Raw genomic sequence first — 25,109 nt, forward strand, 5'->3', positions numbered from 1 at the left:
TGTAATCAATAGGTAATACCGTTACATGATAAAGCATTGTTTAGCCCCCTTTTTCTGACTGTATTTATATATTCTGTATATTATGCCTCTTTTTGATTTTCATCAAAAGTAACTGATGTACCACTTTTAAAATATCTTTATTCACAAATTAGTGTTTTCTTCTCTGTTTGGTTACTGGCAAACTGCACACTAAATTTTCAGTCTTCTAGCAACTGGGGAGGCACTGTTACATTCTTACATAGTAATCTTCTCCTAGCCTTGTTTTGTTCTCCTGTTCTTTTTTGTCCTCCTATCTGCCCAGATTTCCTCACCTTTCAATTTTATAATTGAAACATGTATTTTTATAACACCAAATCCTCTCTGGAACAAGATAGGGAACAGATTTTAAAATATTATTATAAAAGGACATGCTATTTAGTGATGATCACTGAAGGATTTTCACCAAAAGCAACTAATGTACCAGTTTTTCAACATCTTTATTCACAAATCAGCATAATATTGGTCAGTTTGAATGTTCCACGTTATGATAAACAGGTGATGAAAAGTATCATATTTACAATGAAAACATTTATTTTATATAACTGAATCATCAGATATGCAACCTCCTGCAATAATAACTTAGTGGACCCAACTCTACCCTCTGAATGGAGCAATTTTATGATTCTCCTGGAAAGCTTTGAGCTGGGCATAGTTTCTTGGTGTTTCTTTCCATGATCCAAGGCTTAAGAGAAAAACCCTGGAACCCAGCCACTGGAAGCAGATCTCCCCATGATCGGGGAGATACAGGAGTGAAAAAAAGTACGCTGGACATGATGCCCAACAGTCTCAACTACTGTGCTGTATGCTTGACTTCAGAGCATTCAGGCACTCAAGGTCACGTCGGGGAGCCATGTATATATCCTGTCAATCTCAAACGCCCACAACTGCTATACTTAGGGTATCGTGCAGGAGGAAAGAATCAGTCCCACCAATTATATGAACATTTCTAAATTTTCATTACCAAGAATTAATTTCTAAAATACAAGTATATAAACAGAAGCTATCCAGCCAGCCATGAACTGAAATATGTGTGCAATATAGTTAAGGAGCCGATGTGCTTACAAAACCACATACTCTCATTTATCTCTAATTTTAAAATAATTCATTCTCTTGCTGGGTATGCAAGTAAGCAATGGAGAGAGTGGTGCATCTGCGATACCTGAAATTAAAAAAAAATAAAAAAGCAAGAAAATTAAAACACTCACAGGGCAAAGATTTGAGTCAGTTTAAAAATGGCCAAGAAGAGAGGGTGGGGATCATGCTCCCCCGACCCCTGCCCCCCGATTAAGTGCAGCAGCAGGAAATGCAACAGGGCACAAGGGGTAGCAGAGTGGAGCAATGGGAATCAGTCAGCAGGGAGGGGCTCAGATGGAGGTATGTTGTTAATGTTTCTAGCTTGTAAAATAAGCTGACCACTCACCGGCTGGTGCTAAGGATTTCAATGCTTCCAAAAGATGTGGGCTAGAGAACTTTATTAGGCACCGGAGGGGTTCTTCCCTCTCAGCCAAGATGCCCCCATTTAAGTCACTCTTGAACTTTGTTTCAAGCTGTCAATAAATATATTTATAAATAGCTATTAAATATATCAGTTGGAATGGTAAAATATAATGACATCAGATTATGAATTTCATTAATTCTTATCATCAAGAAATATAGGGATTAATGGGGACAGGGACCATTTAATTTGCTAACTGCAAGCACAGAGGGAAGCCAGTATCTTAAACGATGTCCAACACAGAATGCCAGTGTGCATAGTGCCTGACACACAGGGGATGCTGGATGTCAGTTCCACCCTCAAGTGCCCTTTACACTTTGCATCCTTAATGGAAAATTAGCACTATCTTTTGTAATCTGTAATTTCAATGTAAAAATGTCCCATCTTTTGAGTGACTACCACCATTTCTTTTTAACTTATGATGGAAGATTTCAAACATATACAAAAGTAAGGAGCACAGTATAAGTCCCATGTGCCCATCACCCAACTGAAATAATTATCAACTCGTGGCCAATCTTCTTTCATCCATTACGCCACATCCCGTTTGCTACTGGCTACCCCCACTGGATAATTTTGAAGCCAAACCAAACCACCATTGCATTATATCCATAAATATTTCAGTATGTATCTTAAAGAAACCTGAAAGGACTCTTTTAAAGAACTGAACCCCAATACCATTACCATACCTAAAAAATTAATAACAATTCCTTAATACCACCAAAAATATCCAAGTACTGCTACATCAATAGGCACTTGGATCTTAGATTCTAAGTTTTAATTTTTTTAACTTAAAATGATCCTTGGGCAGGCAGGTTAGCTCACTTGGTTAGAGTACAGCCTTGTAACACCAAGGTCAGGGGTTCAGATCCTAAGTACCAGCCAGCCGCCAAAAAAAAAAAAAAAAAAAGAAAGAAAATTTAGAAACAGTACATTGAAATATTTGGTGGATGAGTAATCTGCAACTAACTCAAATGGTTCAGAATAAAGAGAGAGAGAGAGAAAGCAAATGTGGCAAAATGTTAACAATAGGTGAATTGAAGCAAAGGAGAAATGGATGTTCACTGTAATATCTTGCAAGTTTTATGAAGGTTTGATATTTTTCAAAATAGAAAAGGTAGGAAAAAATTATTAGCAGGTATGAATAAATGTGCACCTTGACTTACAGAATAGAGCCATTACAAAATGTGTATAAAGGGAAATTTTGCACATGAAATCTTCTGTATCCATCTTCTGTAGCCTAGACCAGTGGCTCTCCAGCTCTAGTGTGCAGAATCAGCTACAGGGCTTGTGAAAGCAGATTGCTGGGACTAGGGTGGGGCCAAGAATTTTCATTTCTTACCACTTTCAAGTGATACTGATACTGCTAGTTTAGGGACCACACTTTCAGAACCTTTGTTCTAGATTATGAGCTGTTTAAAGGAACTGGGTTAAAACCTACCATTAAGGGAAACCAACTTGAAAGGTATCTATCAAATTCTCCCACTAAAAACAAATCAAGCTAAACAGGCTTTGAGCCTAATGGAGCAGATCAGTGGCAGATTTAAAGTGCGGCCTGTAGCTATAGGAAGGCTAAACAGAAAGAATTCTGATGGAGGGGGTAAGAGAATGTTATTAGTATGAGTATGGAGTTAGATTAGAGTGAACATGATATAAACCTCAAGGTCTTCTAATGGTGGCAATGGGCTTGCATTAAACATCTGGAGCCCCTCTCTGCCCCTCCTGGTGCTTGGCGGCACTCTTCTGGAATGAGCTACATTTGCACTACTATCTAGGCTACTTGTTTTTCACCATGTAATACTAACTGGGCTATGTAATAACTTATTTATTCACTCTTTTATTCAACAAGTATTTATGAGCACCTACTATGTGCCAAGTACTATTCTAGGTATGAATGGGCTAGAAAGGTATAACCTACAATTTTTTCCCCTCAAATATATAGATCAGCCAGTTATACATAACTGAATTCATATGGAAGATGAAATGAAAAGACAAATTCAGAATTTCTAAGGGTCTCTTTTGCTAACAGGGGAATTGATAAATATAATAAAGAGGTCTATTTAACTCATAAACTTCTTATACAAAATTGAAGTGATAGATAAAACAGGAACAGTTTCATAGACTTGTTTTCCACTTTTAAAGTTATTGTTCTTTTCCTAAATGTTGATAACTTATAGTTAATGTTTATCGCAGTGTCCTACCTTATACTGTGCAAATTCCAGCTGTGGTTGAGGATAGTCTCCAAAAGTTTCTTGAGTTATTCTGTGGACTCTCTCTTTTTCTAATGTGTTTTCATGAATGATCCTTGAATCCACTACAGGTGGAAGATTTCAAATGAAATTAGCCATTAGGAAGTATTTCATCCTTTAAGTATCTTTTCATTCCTAACCTTTCAAAATGTTTGTATAATTTAAACATAATGTTTACTGTTTGTTCTTTTGATTGTAACAATTCCTTATTGTAGAAAAGCTAGAAAGTGCAGGCTGATAAAAGGAAAATAAAAATCACCCATAATTCTACCACCCAGAGATAAGCACTGTTAACATTTAAATTTATATTTCTGTCTATCTCTTTTAACAGTGAGTAAAAGTAAAGATGCATACATACATATGTGTATTTTTTAAACTGGGATTATAAATACACATATCCTGCTTCCTTAACATAAAATCAACAGCAGTTCCTATGCCACTGGAAAGTCATAAAAATGTTTAGTTCATAACAGCTGTATTGTTTCATTTCATTGCCAAATCACTGCTGATAGGAAAGTTTTTATGCTTTATAAATTTATATTGTACCCCACCACTTTCTGAACTTTATGGTCTACTTTAGTAGTTTTATATTCTATTCTCCTGGGTTTTCTAGAAGAGACTCGTGTCATTTGTGAGCAGCGATAGTTACCATTCTGATCATTCAAGAGGCAGTTTATCCAGCACATTGAGAGTGTGGGCTCCAGACTCACACATACCCGGATTTCACTCTGGCTTTGCAGCTTCCTAACTGTGTGACTTTGCCTAGAGTTACCAAACCTCTGTGAAACCCAGTTCCTGAAGAATAGCACTTATTCATGGGACCACCGAGAAGATTAAGGAAATAATACATATAAATGTCTTAGTATGGTGCTTGTCACAAAAGAAATGCTCAACAACTATTAGCTAATTTTTGTTTTTGTTGTAATTGTTATTAGATTCATTCTAGTAAATTCTATTTTTTTCCCCTCAAATATTTTATTTAAATATTATACTGCGTTACCTAGCATTTGGAATACATTTCTCATGTTGACATAAGAAACAAAATAATTAATTCAGTTATGGTAAAAAAAAACCCCAAAACCACAAAACTATATATATCTCAATCAGATCATGCAATGTCTTTAAATAGGCTACTGCATTGCAGCATTCTAGTAAATTCCAAAGGTAGCTTAGCTTTCCGCCTTCAACAGATATTTAATTTTTAGTTTTTCTGAAAGCAGTAAATAGTTTTGAATCAGGATCCTAGTATATATGTATTTTACCAAGTGACAGAAATCTAAAAGGACATGATGCACTTCCAAATTTCAGTTTTATCTTAAAACACACATACTATTTATATCTAGCCCAAGGCTTCTTTCCTGTAGAGGTGTTGTAGAGTTGTGCATTTCAAAGGTCTAGGAAAAAAAAAAAAAGGAAAGTGAATGTTTTACTAATTTTAACATCTTGAAGATAGGTATTAATTGCTTTTGGTATGTGAAAGTATGCCAAATCTTATCTTTATTTTTTCCAACAAAAAGAGATTTGAGGCTGAGTTGAGCATTTCTCCTAGAGCAGGATGTTGACAAGGAGACTGCTGGGGCCTACAATATGGCTGTTTTGTTTGAAAAATTCTGTACTTTGTTATCATAAAAATGGATGTGGTAGAGGTATAGGTGGTGAGTGCAAAAGCTAGAGGAATCAAAGGCAATATCTGCAATGTGATGTTTCAGCTTTATAGATGTATCTTTATAACCCTAAAAAAACTGAGATTCCTTTTCGAAAAATAACTTTCCTACTGTAAGTCTGAATCTCTTGAACCCCTTCTTCCCCCAACTGAAGCCATTGTCATTTTTTTTTTTAAAAGATGACCGTGAAGAGGATCTTAACCCTTGACTTGGTGTTGTCAGCACCACACTCTCCCGAGTGAGCCAAGGACTGGCCCCTGAAGCCATTGTTTTTATAATTAACTGTCTGATAATGTGAATTTTCCTAGGAACGCAACAGTCATATTATAGCAGAACATTTTATATCAGTATGGAGAGAGGAGAAGGAAGCGGGTGGTTAGAGGAAAAATTGCAAACTTAATGTTAGATTTTTTTTTCCCTTAAAGAGTGATTTTCAGAGAGCCATCACTTCTTTCTATGTAGGACAGATGAAAATACATAAGGATAACATCTCTAAAGGCTCAAAGATATACACAGAGCATGAACAATACACCTACAGGAATTCTGAACACAGGAGAAGACACTTGTCATGCAAAGGGAAAAAAAAAACAAAAAAACCCTGAGCCTGGTAGTAAGGACAGATCTGTTCTTCTCATTAAAGGGGAACAATACATTCACATAATTTAACAAATTAATAAATTGTGGGAATTAATAAACTAATACTTTCTCCTTTCATTCCAACCCCTCTATCACTGATGGGACAAAAAATTAATTATACTTCTCTCTTGCATAATAGAATAATATATTTAGCTTCAATAGACAGTTTAAGTTTCTCTAAACAGAAAATAAATTCTAATTGTAATAGCTGATTTGGCAACTGGAGTTTATAACATAGACTCCAGTGACTAATGAACCATATAAAACACAACACAATTATAAAAAGATGACAGTGAGAAATTATTTTGTTTCCTTTCATGTTAACTAATTGAAAGCTTTCTCTGCTTCAGTAATATCTAAAGTGATCTCCTCTTGTTGAAGGTGGACTTTCCCAGTGGCTTCTAACTCCTGTGTAAAAGAGAAAATGAAGACTTAACTTTAAGTAGAGTCACTGATTAGCTCACCTGGTTATACTGTTTAAAAACAATAGCCTTAAGAGAGTCCAGATATCGACTTCTCAGGTCCATCTGCACAATCTGATGGTATTTGCTAGCAATTGTCAGTGCCTAGAATGAAAATTAGCAAGACTATTAGGATTACTATCCCTGTGTTTATAATATTTGTCAAAGAAAAATGTAGGAGCTGCAATCAGTGAATAGTTTCCAATTAAGAGTGAAAAGAAACCCAGAAAAATTTAATCTCATGACCTGTTACTCTGCTTAAAAACCAAAAAAGTGGTTAATGGCATTATGACTCTCATGAATGCAGTCTTCTCTAACATTTTTATTTTTATTTTTTTATTTTTTATTTTTATTTTTAAAGATGACCGGTAAGGGGATCTCAACCCTTGGCTTGGTGTTGTCAGCACCACGCTCAGCCAGTGAGCGAACCGGCCATCCCTATATAGGATCCGAACCCGTGGCCTTGGTGTTATCAGCACCGCACTCTACCGAGTGAGCCACGGGCCGGCCTTCTCTAACATTTTTAGAAAAGTGATCCTGTTTAAAGTTAGGAGTTAAGTCAAGTTCAGTGTTAGGAATAAACAATGAATGCTCAAAACAATACCAACATCTAATACTACAATCATACTGCCACACAAAAATGCAAATATGTATGCTTTAGGGTAAATATTGAAGAAAAAAGTATATATTAAATGCAGTTTAGAAAAGCTTCTTGTTATTTGGGAAACAAGTTAGAAGACTGAAACATTTACTAGAATAAGATATTTACCTGGATTTGGAGGGTAGAGATAAGTTTGCCTTAAGATACACAATAGAAATGAACATTAGCCTTTGGGGTAATGTTTAAATTACCTGTGGGAGGGTGTTCACCTGGCTGTAAGTGGATGAATGAACACTATGTATCATGGAGAAAGATATCCCAAATGTAAAGAAGTACAGTGTTAAAGGGAAATAGAAGCGAGCAGTGGTCCTTCTATTGTTTCAATAAACAACCAAGGAACTTCAGTGACAAGCAAGGACACCCACTGGGATCCTATACCTCGCTTGGTCCACAACACTGGAGTAGACAAAGGCTACATCTTATGTCAAAGTAGTCTTCTTGTGTACAGAATGTGGGGAAAATGGTTACAAATGAAAATAATGTTCATTAACAGGCAAATTATAAGTCATAAAAAAGCAATGAGGTATATTCATATGTAACCACATGGAAATGTTTTGTTAAGTTCAAAAAGCAAATTACAGAACCATATGTACCGCCCTGGCTTTTGTAATAAAACATCTGAAAGGAAATAGCAAACTTTAAGAATAGTTATTTTGGGTGACTGGGGAAGGGAAAAGGGATATGAAGTTTTGGAGACTAACTTTTTATCTTTAGAGACTTCTGAATTGGTTGTTTTTTACATTAAGCATGCATTACTTCTAGATTAAAAAACAACAAAAATTAGCTCCAAACTAAGATCTTATGCCATTTTCCTGCTTGTAGATAGCAACTTTCTCTGCTCCTTATTTTAGGAAAACAAGAATTAAATGTGGTATTCTATATTAAATGCTTATTGATCAGTTTAAACCTACATAGACCTTTGAGATAAGGATAATAAAATATTATAACTTATAATAATTTGTTTCATACCTGACCCAGAAGTGGTATATTGCTCCTTAGGCTGGAGAAAGAAGCGAAGGCATACGGAGTCTGGGGATAATACACCACATAAGTAGGTTTGTACTGTTTCGGCTTTGTATACTGTGTTCCCCAGGCAATTCGAATCCAGACTGCATTCTCCTCAGTGTCTCTGAAGCTGACCATCACCTTATTAAAAAAAAAAACAGATTTGTGGGCCGGCCCGTGGCTCACTCGGGAGAGTACGGTGCTGATAACAGCAAGGCCCCGGGTTCGGATCCCATATACGGATGGCCGGTTCGCTCACTGGCTGAGCGTGGTGCTCACAACACCAAGTCAAGGGTTAAGATCCCCTTACCGGTCATCTTTTGAAAAAAAAAAAAAAAAAAGATTTGTTTTCTAATTAAAATCTCATAGTGGCACCAACTGGAGGTACTTTTTTAGGGTAAACAATGTGACTATAATCTTGTACACAGGTTGAGACCTGGTGGTCTTTTCCTCTTCTTTTCATGACAGTGTTTTGGGGAATCTTTGGGAAATCATTTTGTGATTGTTTTATAAAGATGCATTTATGCTTTGCAAAGTCTTTTGGAAGAAAAAAATTTTTAAAAGCTATAATCAAGATTTGACATCAATATTTTTCAATAATTTCTTGGGCTTGTCCTGAAAACTGTGTTCCTCCACCTGTAAGAGTTTATAAGGAGTTTAAGGCAGCCTTACAGGAGATACCTGTTTTACAATGAAGCCTTTTTAGCATCTAGCACAGACCCAGCATGCACTATAAAGTTTAATAGTAAGATTTCTATGTAGGAATGGGCTTAAAAATATACTAATCCTAATACTTTCATGCATTTAACTCAGAAGCTAAAAACTATTCTAAAGGAATGTTATATGGCAGGAATATAGGAAGTTTTACTTGGTTTCCATTTCATGGATAAAATATAGGTCTTTCAAAACTTTTAAATATGATTGTCAGTTGGTCCAGAATTTATTTATTTTTTTGGCAGCTGGTCGGTACAGGGATCTGAACCTGTGACCGTGGTGTAATAAGGCTGCACTCTAACTAGCTGAGCTAACTAGCCAGCCGCAAGAGGTCCAGAAATTAACAGCCTGCTCTTAAATAATCAGCTTACCCCTCACTCAGCTTCCCTTTGGAGCTCTTGGCAGGTGAACTTGGCTTGCCCACATCTCTTTATTTCCTCCCTCTCAGATCTTACTCCAGGAAAAGCAGGTTGTTATGGTGGCTGCTAACACTAGCAAACTCTGCCCACTCTTTTATCTAGCTCTTTTCCAAATTCTCTCAGCGCAAAAGACAAGGAACTCTCCCCAACCTGAAGCATGGAGGCACAGGGCTATTTGACTTTCCTCAGCAAGCAGCACAGAGCTTGGCCCCATCAGGTGCTCAGTGGGCTTCTGGCTTGAACAGAAGAGGGTCTTACTCTGAATAGCTTCTTTGTTCCACATCACAAAAGCAAAAATGCTTCCAGTGCTTCAGAGCTGCACTGCCTAATACTGGAGCCACTAGCCGCATGTGACTATTTAACTTAAATGCACTAAAGTTAAATAAGATCAAAGATTCAGTTCCTCAGTTATACTAGTCACATCTCAAGTGCTCAGCAGCCACATGTGTACTGCACTCTGCCGGTACTGAATACTTCTATCATTGCAGAGAGTTCTACCGGACAGGCTACTTTTGAGAAGGAAGCATCAGGCCCTGAATTGACAGGTGAGAGGAGAGAGAAGGTTTTAATAATATTTAGAGTTTGTCTTTGATATGGAATAGAATAGTTTGGAATCTTACTAACTGAACTTCTTACAAATACAAAAACACAAGATAGTAGCAAATTTTAAGTGCACAGATGTCATCAAATTGAATTTCATGGAAATTCAGGTATATTTTATTCTTACATTTTTTAATGCTCTCTGAAGAATTTTCTTAAATGCACTTTTAAATTGTTTCATATCAAAAAGGTCAGTGTCTTCACCTGCCAAAGGGAAAAGAAAAAGAGAAGTTAAGGGAGCTACAATGTCGTCAATAAACGCATTTGCAAAGAACCCTGAAGCTAAGTATTACTGTGTAACCCCTGAGCAATGATCAAATCACACAAATGCTACTAGTGCCTCTGACATGGCACCACAAAATATATTTTTCATTTTCCATATATAACTAATAAATAATCACCTAATTTTGGAAGAAATAGATTTAAGAGGAATATACTGCCATTCACTTTTAAATTGCCAAAATATCAAATACAAATGTTCAATGTAAAATGGAAAATATTACCTGGTTCTTTACTCATCTGAAAAACATCCCAAACTTTCTGGTGCCGATGAACTTGAGTATCTGAGAGAGGGAGGAAGGGCTTCCTACTTAGTATTAAATCGTAGAACTTTGAAGTAATGTGCTTAAAAATACATACTTTTAATAATATAAAACTGACTGAGGAAAATAACAATAATTCAAAAATTAGGTTATTTTTATTCAAAATGTAAACTTTATATGAATTAAATTTACTTCAGACAAATAAAACAAAATATAATTACTCAATTCAGCCAACCTAGACAACACAGTTCAGTTTCAGCATGTTTTCTTATCTTAGCCTATTCATCCTGTTTCCACACAGGTCTGCTCCATTGAGTGCTGTGCTTATCTGGCATGACAAGGAACGGTGTTCTGCACGTGACTGACACCCCACTGGTCCCTCTGCCTGGAGTCTCTTTGACTTAGCCCCTTACACACCTTGTTCCTCACCTCATTCTGCTCTCTACTTGAAAGCCGTCAACTCAGAGTGGCCTACCTTGATCACCCTACCTAAATCACCCTACTTCAGTTTCAGTACTTTCAGGTAGGACTCATTGCTACCTGACATCACATTACGTATCTGGATGTTCACCTGCTTACTGCCTGTCTCCCCACCTAGATTCTCATGGAAATGAGGGACTTGTTCATTGTTGTAGTCGCAGTCTGACTTAACTGCCTCCTATAAAGCAAGCTCTCAGTATATGTTTGACAAATGAATAAATGCATGATATAGCAGATACCCTTCAGGAGTTACAAACTTAAGAGCATCTTGGAGTAGAAATAGGCCTAGGAAGCTCATTTAGGAAGTTAGCAAGTTCAACTCTACTTCATCATCCTCCTGGCTTAAAACTGTCCTGCACTGACCTTTGTCTGTCCCTGGGCTGATCTTCATCTACATGTACTGACCTCAGTCTGCCTGTGCTGACTTCCATCTGTGTCTCTGGACCTCAGACCAGGTTTTCAATATCCCATAAAAAGGAGCTACTGGCCCCAATATTCAAGGGCAACTTGCCATGCTTTCTGCACTTATTACCTTTCTTGTCCTTCCTTAGGTTCAGTATCTTTCCTTTTTTTGGTGCTTGGGTGATTGTTACCCCTCCTCCCCTACCATTTATGGCAAAGGGCCTGACAAATTCTTCATTGATTATCCGGTTTTGTCTAAAGCAAGTGTAAGCAGGCACAGCATGATGCCTGCTCAAGAGACAGCACCCAAAGGTTTTTTTTTTTCCCTGATACTTTCTTCCTTGGTTCTGTTTCAGAGTTGAGATGACCTGCTAATTGGTCTCTGAATAAGGTTGGTATAACAATAACAGAAATTAAAAATTTTTATTGTTAATCATTCCATTAAACATAAATATTTAAAAGTTAATGAAATAAATGTCAAGGACTTTGAAGACATTTATGACCTCAAATAGAACACATCCTAGACTAGCCCATGACCTTTGTGACACGTGATTCCCCATCTTATCAGGGGGTCTACTTTTGTTCTAGTCGCATGTACAGACATGAGAGCCATGTGTACTCCTCCCACTCACGGCCCCTGACCACACCATGAACAAGTCCCTTCACTTTCTATCCTTATATTCCTTGGCCCTACCCATTTCTCTCCATCTCCCTTCCCAGCATTTCACCCAGGCTATTGTCTTCTCTTGCTTGGACCTCTCCATGAGATTCCGGTAGGTCTCTCCCCATCCTTTCTTTCTGCACTGTAACCAGAGCAATCTTTCAAAAAACAAGCACTCAATATTTTCCTGCTCATATCCTTCAAAGGCAGTGCACTGTTCTTAGCAAAAAGACTGAAATCAGCCCAGTGCCCTCTAGGTCTCTGTATTATGGTCTCCTAGCCTCCCACAAACTTCATTTAGCTTATCCCTCCTCCTGCAGCACTGAGCTTCCACTACCTGCCTTCCCTCTGCTCCTGGGTACACCCCCTCCCACTCATGCATGCCATGCCCTTTGCCCCTCCTGCTCCTTAAAGTCTCTTCTCCCCTTTTCCTGGTTAATGCCAACTTATCCTTTGGATCTCAGCTCAAATGCCATCTCAGTAAGTCTTTCCTAAACCCCCACAGTACAGCAGTCCCATCATGCTCCCATAGACCCTTCTTTATTTCTTTCCTTCACAGCATTCATTACCATGTGCAAGCATGCACTTGTGTGATTAACTGACAAACCTCTCTCCTCAAGTACACTGTGACCTCTAAGGGAGTATGGGTCACCTGTTTCACTAACCAGTGACTAGCACACTGGCTGGCACATAGTGGGTACTTAATGAACATTTGAATGTATGTGTGAGAAATGGGAACTCTATGGATCCACCTTTTATGGCTTAGACAGAATCCAATCACTGAAAGTGACACAAACGAAATCAAAGGCAGATGCTCTGAATAAATTCAGTGATGTCACAGTTGAAGCAAAGTTTAATAAAGATTTTTGTCACACTTCCGGGTCATAGAAGGCAGTTAATATATAATGATAACAATTAATTAATCAATACCAGGCTCTATTCAAAGTATTTAACGTGTACTCTTATTTAATCCTAACCATAACATTATGTAATATTATCAATATTATACAGATTTGTCAAATGATAATACTGTATAATGAGGCACAGTGATGTTAACTGCCTTGCCCCAGGGCTCACAGAGAGGAATGAGAAAGCATGAAACAAACCCAAGAAACTTGGCCCTAGGGTCTGTGTTCTTAGCCCCTACACTATGTTGCCTCCTGATGAAAAAACAGATGTACTGGAAAAATACCCAGTAAAACAGGACACAGTGAGAAAAAAAATCAAAGAAATGGAAGGGAGGAGAGGTGAGAAACTATAATAACAAATTCTCAGAAATATATTTTCAAGTTCTATAACAGTAATAATACAAAGCCAAACAAATATTTATTATGTGCATATTATCTGCCAGTTACTGTGCTGAGAGCTTTTCAACCACTGTCTCTTTAATCCTCACAACACTCCTGTGAAGTAGGTACTATTATTATCTCCATTGCATTTAGGAGAAGTCAGGCTTATGTGGCAAAGGACACAAGACTGGTAAGTGACAGAGCTGGGATTTGACACCAGGTCTCCTGGACTCTAAAATCTGAGTCCTGACACAAAAAATTGCCTCTGATGAAACTGATGGATTAAATATAAATACAATCACCAAAACTTACAAATCATGTCTAAAAGGGCCACGTCGTTGAAACTTGCATGCTTTTCCTGAAAGAGAGGATACACTGTTTAGTAACTGTGGCAATAGGTTTAGTTCTTCCCCATTTAAAGCACATTTTAGGATTGATTAGAATAGTCTATTAGCACTCTCTCAATCCTTTACTGACAACCTGTATCCAATCTATATTCTCCTGTTAACTAAAAAATATACACTCTGATTCAGGTCTCAGTCCAGGCACTCACAACTGTTCTCCCACAATCTCCCTTCTTTATCACTTTTCACTTTTTGTTTTAAGAAATAGTCAACTTTATGAGGTATAATTAACATATATTAAACTGCACATATTTAAAGTGTAAGATCTGATAAGTTTTGACTTACAGATATACCCATGAAATCATCATCACAATCAAGACAGTGAACATATCCACCAGCCCCCCAAATATTCTTGTGCTGCTTTATTATCCTCCCATTCCACCGTTCTCAGTCCCCACCTTTTACCTCCCAAATGCTAGTCCTGAGGCAACAACTGATCTGCTTTTGGTCACTACAGATTTGTTTGCATTTTCTAGTTTCATATGAATGTTATTGTAAGTATGTACTTTTTTTTGGTCTGGCTTCTTTTACTCTGCATAATTATTTTAATATCCATCCATATTTTTACATCTATGAATAGTCCATTCTTTTTTATTGCAGAGTAGTAGTCCATTGTGTGGATACATCACAATTTGTTTATTCATTTATCTGCTCATGGAATTTGTGTCCAGTTTTAGGTTATTATGAATAATGTTGCTAGGAACATTAGTGTACATATCTGTTTGGACATGTTTTCATTTCTCTTGGGTAAATGCCTAGGAGTGGAATGGCTGAATCATATGGTAGGCTTACACTTTAACTTTTTAAGAAAGTGCCAAGCTGATTTCCAAAGTGGCTGTGGCCGTTTTACATTCCCACCAGCAGTGTATGAGAGTTCCAGTTTCTCCACATCCCAGCTACTTCTAGGTACAGTCAGTCTTTTAAATTGTAACCATTCTAATAAGTGTGTTGGGATATCTTATTGTGGTTTTAATTTGTATTTTTCTAATGACTAATGATTTTGAGCATCTTTTCATGTGTGTATTTGCCATCCTTATATATTTTGGGGGGAAGCGTGTGTTCAATCAAATCTTTTGCCCATTTTTTTAATTGGGTTGTTTTCTTATTATTGAATATTGGGAATTTTTTATATATTCTAGATACAAGTCTTTTATCAAATGATGATTTGGAAATAGTTTCTACCAGTCTGTGGCTTGTATTTTCATTTATTTAACAGTATCTTTCAAAGAAAAGAAATTATTAGTTTTGATGAAATGCAATTTATCAATTATTTTTTCTTTTATGGATTATGTTTTTGGTGTTGTATCTAAGAAATCTTTGCTAAGTCCCAAAGATTTTCTCTTGTTTATTTATTTTTTTCTTTTGTATTTATATTTATTTATTTATTTATTTATTTTAAAAAATCTAATCATAATTGATTATGCATATTTTGGGGATTCAGGGTTGACATGTTGATCAAATCAATATTACTAGTATGTCTATTGTTACAAATCATACTTATTCTTTATGTCCCTTGTCCAATCTCTCCCTATCCCCCTCTCCCTCCCCCCTCCCACCACTGATAACCCTAGATTTCTTCTCTCCCTCTGAAAGAGAAATGGTTACTCTGTTGATTTGTTGTCTAGATGATCTGTCCAATGCTGAGAGGTGTGTTCAGGTCCCCCAATATTATCATAGAGCAGATGCTTCTTCTGTCACTCTGGAATGGGCTTTGTGGAGAGAAACAGCCTCTTCTTTTCTTTGGTCTCTGCTCGTGACTCTCCTTGTGTCAATGTACTCCAGTGGCTGGCAGACCATCTGCATGGTGGTTGTGATGTCTAGCCATTTTCATGGCAGCCGTGGTTACTGTGGTGGCTGTGGTGGGCCACCCACATGGAGGTGATGTTTTTGGCATGCTCCTTGGTGTTGGCGGTGTGCCTGGTTGTGGGCAGGGGGTCTGGTCCCTGGCTCCATGTCCTGGGTCTCCTGGTGGGCTCCTGAGGCACTGATGGTGTGCCTGGGCTATAACTAATTTTTTGTTCTTTGCTTACTTCTGAAACAGGGGAACTTCCTGTGGGAACCAGCACTTGAGCTGTGTGATTGAGCTAAATTGCTGCTTTGCCGCTGTTTCCCTAGGGAAGACTTCTTTGTGCAGCTCAGGGTTTAATGGTTGACCTTATAGGTACTTCCTGCTCTCCAGAGACCCGGTGCACCTGGGTTGTGTAGAAACTCTGATCTGGGCCTGATTCTTTTCATCAAACTGAACCCCATGCAATTCTGCATTCCCAACCAGTCTCCTCTGAGTGGTCCTATGCTGACTAGGGGGTGGGTCGGCTGTGCTTGCTGTGACCTAGTGTTCTCCCGGTGAGCTCATCTCCCCCACTGCCCATGCTCCAAACACTTCCCATGGGACGGGCCCTGTGCTGGTCCCTTGCGACGACTCACTGGCCTCTGAATAGCTCCCCTTTTTCAGCTGTTCTGGCTCCTCACTCTTGTGTGGGTCCACGGGAACCCTATTAGTGGTCTTGCTATCCTGGGGGCCAAGGCCCTCTTCTCCCCTGCTGCCTCCAAGCAACTCCATCCAAAGGGCACAGCTGTGGCTTCTGCTGGCTCCTGCTCCGTGTACTCAGCAGTCTGAGCCTTAAAGTGGCCACAGCCTAAAACACTCTGAGCAGTTTTTTCTTTCTCTCATCATGGCTTCTCCCCTTTCATGAACTCCATAGGTCTTTCCTCCTCTTCCCCTGAGCTCCAGTGGCCCAGCTTGGCTGTTGTTACATTTTTATAGTTGTAAATTGGTTGATTTGTAGGAGAGAGTGAGGCTGGTGACCATCTATTCTGCCATCTTGACTGGAACTCTCTCCTGTTTTCTTCTACACATTTTATAGTTTTAGGTATAACATTTGGGTCTTGGATCCATTTTGAGTTAATTTTTTATATGATGTGGGGGATGGATTGATGTTCATTTTTTTGAATATGCGTATCCAATTATTGAAACACCATTTGTTGAAAAGATTATCCTTTTTCATGGAATTGCTCTTTGTAGCTTTGTCAAAAGTCATTTAACCACACATGTGGTTCTATTTCTGGACTTTATTCTATGGCTTCAATCTACTTGTCTCTCTGTATGCCAATATAACCCTGTCTTGATGACTCTATCTTTATAAGTCATCTTGAATTTGGATAGTTTTGGTTTTCCAACTTTTATCTTTTTCTAACTTATTTTAGCTATTCTGGGTCTTTTGCATTTAAATATAATTTTCAGAATCAGCTTATCAGTTTCTACAAAAGGAGATTGTTATAATCTTGACTGAGATTGCAATGAATGCACATATCAATCAGGGAAAAACTGACATCTTAACAATATCAAGTCTTCTGACCTCTGAACACAGTCTATTTCTCCATTTACTTGGGTCTTTTAAAATTTCTCTCAGTAGTGTTTTGTAGGTTTGGTATATAGGTCCTGCTAATCTTTTGTTAGATATATCTCTAAGTATTTCATACTTGTCAATGCTATCATAAATGATAAATATATTTTTTGAATTCTAATTACTAACTGTATGTTGCTGGTATCTAAAAATACAATTAATTTTTATACATCAATCTGGTATCCTGCAACTTTCCTAAAACTATTGGTTTTAGTACCTTTTTAAAAAATAAATTCCATTAGACTTTTTACATAGACAACCACATAACCTGTGAATAAAAACAATTGTACTTCTTCTTTTCTAATCTAGATGGCTTTTATTTCTTTTTTTGCTTGATTGCACTGGCAAGACATTCCAATACAAAATTAAATAATGGTGAGAGTAAACATTGTTGCCTTATTCCTAATCTTAAAGGGAATGTATTCAATCTTACACATTAGGTAGCAAGTTAGTTGTAGGCTTTGTATAGATATTCTTTATCAGTTCAAGAGTTCATTTCTATTCTTAGTTTGCTAAATTTTCCTAAGGAATGGATGTTGGATTTTGTCAAATTCTTTTCCTGTGTCTATAGTGATGGTCATAAAAAAATTTAATTTGTTAATATGCTGTTATAATGACTGGTTTTCAAATGTTAAAACACCTTGCATTCCTCAAATGAAGTCCACTTGGTCATGATGTATACTTATTTTAATGTATTTGATTTGATTTGCTAAAATTTTGGTGAGAATAACTGCATCAGTGTTCATAAGAGATATTGACCTATGGCTTTGTTCTCTTGTACTGTCTTTTTCTGATCTTGGTGTCAGGGAATACTGGCCCTACAGAATTAGCTGGGAAGTATTCCCTTTTCTTCACTCTTCTAGAAAAGTGTATAGAATTGAAAGTAGTTAGATTTCTACTTTCTCTGCTCTACTAATTCAGTTACCACTTGTTCTGTTTTTCAGTGTCCAAAATTTTGTTGACACCTTTTATTTGCTGTATTCGCCTTTTCTCTCTGGCCTTGGGGATTTATGCTTTAAAAATAATTCCTTTATTGCTATTTTACTGGCTTTTCACAGAGTGTAGTGAGAAATGCCTGTTGATCTGCCAGATTTTACAGGAAAATATTGGACTATGATTATACATATAATATAAAAATATATATATACCTCTGTTCATGAAAAGGCATTAAGAGAGTGAAAAGGTAAACACAGAATGGGAGAAAATATTTGCAATACATTTATGTGACACAGGACTGATTAAAACGATATGAAGAACTATAACTCAATAAGAAAAAGACAATCCCAAAGATAGAGAGCAAGATGGCTGACTAGAAGACCCTACTTCTCGTCTCTCCCACAAAGATAAAAAAAACAAACAAATAAACAGCTACATTAAACATAAATAACTAAGAGAGTGCCCCATCTCATCAATGGAGTAAAAATTGCTAGTGAGAAAAGAAACTAAAGATAGCCACATAGAGAATGGAAGAAAATACCCAGCCTCCTCCACCACCACCACCCCAAGACTTAGGTGCAACAATAGGTTTGAGACCTTGAGTGCCTCCCCAAGTACCTGGACCTGGAACTCAGTGCTACTGCTTCACTGTTCACAGCAGCCAAGATGAGGAGTCAACCCAAGTGTTCATAAACAGATGAATGAATAAAGAAAATGAGGTACATATACACAATGGAATACTATTCAGCCATAAAAAAAGAATGAAATCCTGTCATTCACAGCAATGTGAATGAGGTTGGTGGACATTATATTAAGTGAAATAAACCAGGAACAGACAGAGAAATACTGTATGTTCTCACTCATATGTGGAACCTAAGAAAGTTGATGGCAAAGAAGTAGAGAGTACAATGGAAGTTACCAGAAGCTAGATAGGGTAGGGGGAAGGAGGAATGGTGAGTAGTTGGTTAATGGATACAAAAGTACAGCTAGACAGGAGGAATAATATCTAGAGTTCTTTAGCATTATAGGGTGACTATAACTAACAATTTATTGTATAGTCTCAATAAGCTAATAGGATTTTGAATGTTCCCAACACAAGAAAATGATAAATGTTAGAGGTAATGGAAAAAAAGATCAGTGGTTTCAGAGGAGGAGGTGGGGAGAGAGGATGAACAGGTGGAGCACAGAGGATTTTCAGGGCAGTAAAACTATTCTGTACGATTCTGAGATGGTAAACACATGGCATTATGCATTTGAAAAAAACCTACAGAACTGTACAAAACAAAGAGAGAACCCTAATGTAAAACTGTGTTAATAATACATCGATATTGGTTCATAATTGTAAGAAATATACCACACTGATGTAACATGTTAATAACAGGAGAAACTGTATGGTTTTGTGTGTATGTTGGCGGGGGGGTTATGGCAAATATCTGTACTTTCTGCTCAGTTTCTCTGTAAATCTAAAACTGCTATAAAATGAAAGTCTATTAAAACAAACAAAATGTAGAAGGAAAAAAAAAAAGAGACAATCCAGTAGAAAAATGCGTAAATAATTAGACAACACAAAAGAGAATATCCAAATGACAGTAAACATATGAAATAGCTCTTCACTTCATTTATCATCAGGAAATGCAAAATAAAACTACAGCAAAAAACCTCTACATACCTACCAGAAGGCTAAAATGAGTAGAATGGAAAATGTCAGCTATGACAAAGAAGGGGAGCTGAACTCACACACTGCTGGTGGGAGTGCAACGCTGGGCAACTCCATATGAAAACAGTTTGATGTTATCTACCAAAGCTTAATATGCTCATACTCACTGACCCAGCAATTGCACTCCATACTGCTGGTGAGTATAAAATGGAAAAACCCCTTTAGAAAACTCTTTGTTATTATCTATCAAAACGGAGAACTGTATATGCACATCCTAGAAAATAGCAATTGCATTCTTAGGTATATACCAAACAGAAATGAGTACATACATTCATCAAAAAATAAGTAATATCATGTTCATATCAGCACTGTTATAACAACCAAACACCTGACTACCAAAATGCCCATCAACAGTACAGTGGATAAATGAATTGTACTCATATATTTATATAACAGAAGTCAGCAGTGAGAATGAACAATGTACTATATGCAAAATGTGTCTGAAAATCACAACCATAATGTTGAATGAAGAAACCATATACAAAAGAACATAAGGTGTGACTCAACTTTACAAAATCAGGCAAAACTAATGCTGTTAGAAGTTGGCATAGTTGATATCCTTGGAGTTGGAGGCAATAGTAATGGTAATGTTTTAGATATGGGTATTTGTTTCATGGATGTGCTCAGTTTGTTAAAATACATATATCTAGACACTTTTCTGCAAGAATTTTATACTTAAAAAGTTGTGGTTTTTGTATTAAGTGTGTATAGCAGTGTATACAGTAAAAAGTGAAAATTCTTCTCTTTCCTACCATCATGCTCCCTACGCCAGCCAGAGTTAACAGTCAGATATATATATCCTTCTAGACTTCTACAGCAGGGTTTCTTAACGTTGGCACTATCGACATTTTGGGTTAGATAATAGTGTGTTATGGAGGGCTGTGCTATGATGTCAAGAAGCACCCCTGGCCTCTGCCCAGTAGAAGCCAGTAGGTCCCCACACGCACAATTTTGACAACCAAAATGTCTCTAGAGATTGCCAAATGTCCTGGGAGGGACAAAATTGCCACAGCTGAGGACTGTTGCTCTGTACATAGCCATTTATATGTATGCATATTATATAGCTTCTTTCAATGTTGTACACAAAGATCTAGTTTATTCTTTTTAATGGCTATAGAATGTTTTGTTATTGGATGTATCATTATTTATCCCATCTCCTACATATAACTGTTCTAATTTTTTGTTTTCACAACAATGTTAAAGTTGATATCTTTATATATAAATATTTACACACTAAGCTATATAAATTATATTATTTATATATACCTGCTTATTATTTTCTCAGTATAAATTTCCAGAAGTGGAATTGCAAAAAAGCACATTTATTTAAAAGTTAATGAGGGAAGAGTATATTGGAATATGGGAATTCTTTGTACTATACTTGCAACTTTTGAGTCTGAAACCATCTTAAAACAAAAAGCAAATAAGTAAATAAACACATGTGAAAGAGAGAGTGCCTCTTTCCTCACAAGTCTGCCAACACATTTGGGTGTTACTATCTTCATCCTTGATAATTGGTCAGGCTAAAAAATTACTGCTCTTATTTTAAGTTGTATTGATTTTCTTTTTGTCCCATGATGTTACTTTTTTTCTCTTGTTGATTTGTAAGCACTTTTTTTAAGTTGAAAAGGCCAGTTAAAAATTAGTTTCTTCTCCACTACAGCAGTACATAGTACTCATGACTTCACAGTTTAACAGCTGCCTTAGATCTCTTTTGGACTAAGGAAAGGAAGAAAAAAACAACCAACAGGGGCAGCATGTTGTCCAAGGCTATCATTTCAAACACTCTTACCTCACATAGCAGGATCAAGTGCTGAATGAGAGATTCCTTATTCTGCTGGAAGTTTACAGTCTGCAGTTGATTTTCAGATAAAAAATCCCATCCTTTCAGGATTGTCATTATTTCAGTCTTGGGGATTTTCAGGATGGTCCTCCTGATAAACTCGGCAACAGTCTCATCCATTTTTTTGGCACTTTAACAAAAAATCAGCACAACAAAATATTAACCAAATACAGAAGTTTAACTGTATATTTTTCAGCATATTTTTAGCTGAGATTTTGATTTGTAGGTAAAACATCCAAATGTTTCCCTTTTTTCAGCCCGTCTATAAGGAGTGTTTCAGCATGAGGATTTAATTATTTTCTCCTTAGGCTGTTTATTTAGGTATGTTTTAGAGTTTTTTAAAAATTGGTGCCATCTCTCTTTTCTTGGCTAGATTATTTTGATCTCCCAATGGCAATGATATATAAATCATTCATCCATTCACTGATTCATGTAACCAATTACTGAGCATCTGTGCTAGTCAGGCACTGCTCTAGGTACTGGGGATAGATACATTTTTAGCCAAAAAGAGAATAATCCTTTCCAGTATGGAGCATCCATTCTAGTTGGGAAAGAGAGACAAAAGGAAAATCACAAAATATGTTAACAGTGAGAAGTGGTGTGGAGAAAATGGAATAATGGAGTAATAGGAGGTGCTCAGTTTCTCTAGGTTTGGGTTTCAGGACACACCTCTGGGTTTCAAGGCACTCCCCCAATTTATCTCAGGCCCCTTCTCTAGGACCTCCCCTAGAGGAGTTACTGTTGCTTGTTAGACCTATTTTCAGCACCAATATGGGGAAATTGAGACCACAAGGGGCCGACTTATGCAAATCCAGTTGCTGAGCATGCTCAGTAAAAGGGAGTTTATCCTTTGAATGACCTTCCACTAGGTGTGCTAAAGAGTACTGAATATTCTTGAATATGTTCAGTGCATGTAATAGAATTTGACCAATGAACATACCCTAATAGGAGACTGAGCATGTGCAAAATTATGTTATGTAACAGGGAACCACCCCTTAATTGAATATTCACCAGATAGTTGAATATGTATTAGGTAGTGAAACTATAAAAGCTAATCCCAGCAGAAGGTGGGGTTGTTGCTCCCTGAGCCAGCCTTTATTCTGTACTAAACTTTAAGTATTTCTTACTTTTGTATTAAACTTGGTGGACCCTGCTCAGCCTCTGGAGCTAGGCCTTACTGTCTCTATGAAGTCTGTATTTCTTACTTGTTACATTAAACCTATTTTCATCTTCTGCTGTGACTCTGCTCTTGAATTCTTTCCTGTGGTGGGGTTATGAACCTGGTAAGAGGATGGGGTGGGTTGAGGCCAGCTATCTGGCCTCCCCAGACCCTCTTCTCTGACATTAATAGTGTTAGGTAGGCTGGGTGTGAGGTGGATGTGGAGGAGATGAGAGAGCAGGCATGACAGAGGTGACATTTCATGCAATCCTTGGAGGGGAGGGAGTCATGTGGTGGAAGAACCTTCCAGGTAGAGGGAACAGTAAGTGCAGTAGCCTTGAGGCAAGAACCTGCCTGGGGTTCCTGTTCTAGGAACAGGAAGGTAGCAACTGGCAGGAGTAGAGAAAAAGAAGAGGTGTAAGGAGGAGGTGAGGTCAGAGATCATGGAGAGCTCTCAGGGCCACTGCAAGGATTGGAGCTTTTACTCTGGAAGGTGTTGAGCAGAGGCAGATATCCTCCTGCTTAGGTTTTCTACTGGGATCAATCTGGTCACTGTACTGAGAATGTGGTCTAGGGAAGCAAAGAAAAAAGCAGGAAGCCAGTGAGGAGGCTATTGTGATAATGTGGCTAAGAGATGAGGGGGGATCAAGGTGGAGGTGGTAAGAACAGGTCATATTTTGGATGTACTTTTAAGAGAGGGCCTAAAGGGTTTCCTGATGGATAGATGCAGGGTGTGAAAGAGAGGAACCAAAGATGAAACCAAGGTTTTACCAGGCAGCTCAAAGGACAGACTTACTGAGATGGGGAAGACTGTGCTTTGGGCAGAGGAAAGCTCAAGAATTCTGTAATTCTGTTTTGAGCCTGTAAATTTTAAGATAACTGTGAGACTCCAAGTGGAGATATTGATCAACAGCTGGATTTATGAGTCCAGAGGACAGTTGCCAATTAACAAAGAGCAATTACCTCACTTTTCCTGCCCCATGCCCGAAAGTGAGATTCTTCAATGGTCTGAAAGGTCTTGAGACCCAAATCCAGCGTGACTCCCTCAGCAACAGTCAAGGGCAATACTCTTCAGGAGCATGATGTAGTGGCTGTATTAGATATGTAGCACAGTGAAGTGGGATTCTGAGCCCTTTTATTACTTTCCTCATGGCCAAGGGTGACAGCTGATCCCAACTCTGCTATCTCATTTGGGGACACTGATGGGCATCTTTCTCTCTTTAAATATTGCAGTGGATTGAATTATGTCCCCCCAAAACTCACTGAAGCTAGAATTCTGTCCCCCAAGTTTTATGTATTAGAAACTTAGCTCCCACTGTGACTGGTAAGAGGGTGGGAAATCCTATCATGGTATTTGGAAGGTGGAGCCTTGAAGAGGTGACTGGATGGTAGGACCATGCCGTAGTGAATGGATTAGAAATGGTGGTCAGGGGCATATTTCTGAGGGCTTTAAAAGAGGAGAGTCTGTCTATTGCTCTTGCTCTGCTTCCACCATCTTGCAATGTGAGACCCCTGGGTCACTGTCACCACCACCGGATGGACTTTGGACTTCTCAGCCTCAGAAACAGTAAGCAACAAATTTCATTTTCTTTATAAATCACCCAGTTTCAGGTATTTTGTTATAAGCAACAAAAATGGACTAACACAAATATAGAACACAATAAGCAAGCAAGCATGATTTCTAAACAAAGAGTAAGCAGGGTATCTGCAGACTTCAACTTCCCTTAACAGCCTATTGTTTAGGAAGAAGCACACAGACCTTGGTGTATGTGTTTAAGAAAAAAGGCAGAAATCAGTCTGTCAGTATGCTTCCATCACAACTCCGAGATTTCCAAGGACAAAGAGAGGAACATTCCCCTACAAGAATCCTGGCTGTGACTTATTTCTACCATCTTAAGTATTTGTTGAACACTGAATATAATTTAATATTGCCTTTTTCCTCCTATGGCTAATTCACTGTACTTTAGAAAGATACTGAAAACAAAAGTAAAAAAATAGGAAAGATTACGAGTCATTTGGAAAGAGAAAAATAACTAAATTAAGATCATGGGAACAGAATCAGGATCATGAAATGGAGTCTAATTTGTTTACTTGTTCAGATACAGTATTATCCTGTTTTAAGGTCAAGACTAAAATCTTCACCAAGGTCTACGAGGCCCTGTGTTATCTGGCCCTTGCTTCTCTCTCCTTGGCTTTCTGAGCTCCAGCTTCCATGGCCTGTTAATTTCTATAATACAGAATGATCCCTCTAGAGAAGGGCCATTGTACCTGCAGTTACCTCTGCCAAGAAGATTCTTTCTGTACATACTCCAGTGACTTCACGTTATAATTC

The 25,109-nt window shown here is 37.7% G+C and overlaps 1 protein-coding gene across 4 annotated transcripts; it reads right to left on the reverse strand.

Annotated features, from left to right (window-relative positions):
- Positions 1 to 1,115: 1,115 nt before the first annotated feature.
- On the reverse strand, positions 1,116 to 21,738 carry CENPN (centromere protein N). Of its 4 annotated transcripts, XM_063112616.1 has the most exons (10): positions 21,568 to 21,738; positions 13,627 to 13,672; positions 10,444 to 10,503; positions 10,068 to 10,144; positions 8,172 to 8,348; positions 6,545 to 6,646; positions 5,111 to 5,174; positions 3,733 to 3,845; positions 1,460 to 1,586; positions 1,116 to 1,198 (listed from the first exon to the last, which is right to left on the reverse strand). In XM_063112616.1, the coding sequence occupies exons 1-10, from the start codon at positions 21,736 to 21,738 to the stop codon at positions 1,116 to 1,118; spliced, it is 1,020 nt and encodes a 339-aa protein (XP_062968686.1). The 4 variants fall into 4 exon arrangements, with proteins under 4 accessions (XP_062968686.1, XP_062968687.1, XP_062968688.1 ...); XM_063112617.1 differs by lacking the exon at positions 10,444 to 10,503; XM_063112618.1 differs by lacking the exon at positions 6,545 to 6,646.
- Between the last annotated feature and the right edge of the window lie 3,371 nt (positions 21,739 to 25,109).

The sequence above is a fragment of the Cynocephalus volans genome, chromosome 10, assembly GCF_027409185.1.
Source record: "Cynocephalus volans isolate mCynVol1 chromosome 10, mCynVol1.pri, whole genome shotgun sequence".
NCBI classification, from domain to species: Eukaryota; Metazoa; Chordata; class Mammalia; order Dermoptera; family Cynocephalidae; genus Cynocephalus; species Cynocephalus volans.

Bases quoted from the DNA above. Each gene is read 5' to 3' on its own strand.
- CENPN (XM_063112616.1), bottom strand. From the start codon at position 21,738: ATGGATGAGACTGTTGCCGAGTTTATCAGGAGGACCATCCTGAAAATC. The intron at 13,673-21,567 runs GTAAGAGTGTTT...CCTCTCTTTCAG, and splicing joins ACTTGATCCTGCTATGTGAG to GAAAAGCATGCAAGTTTCAA. The intron at 1,199-1,459 runs GTGAGTGGTCAG...TTTTAATTTCAG, and splicing joins GAAATCCTTAGCACCAGCCG to GTATCGCAGATGCACCACTC.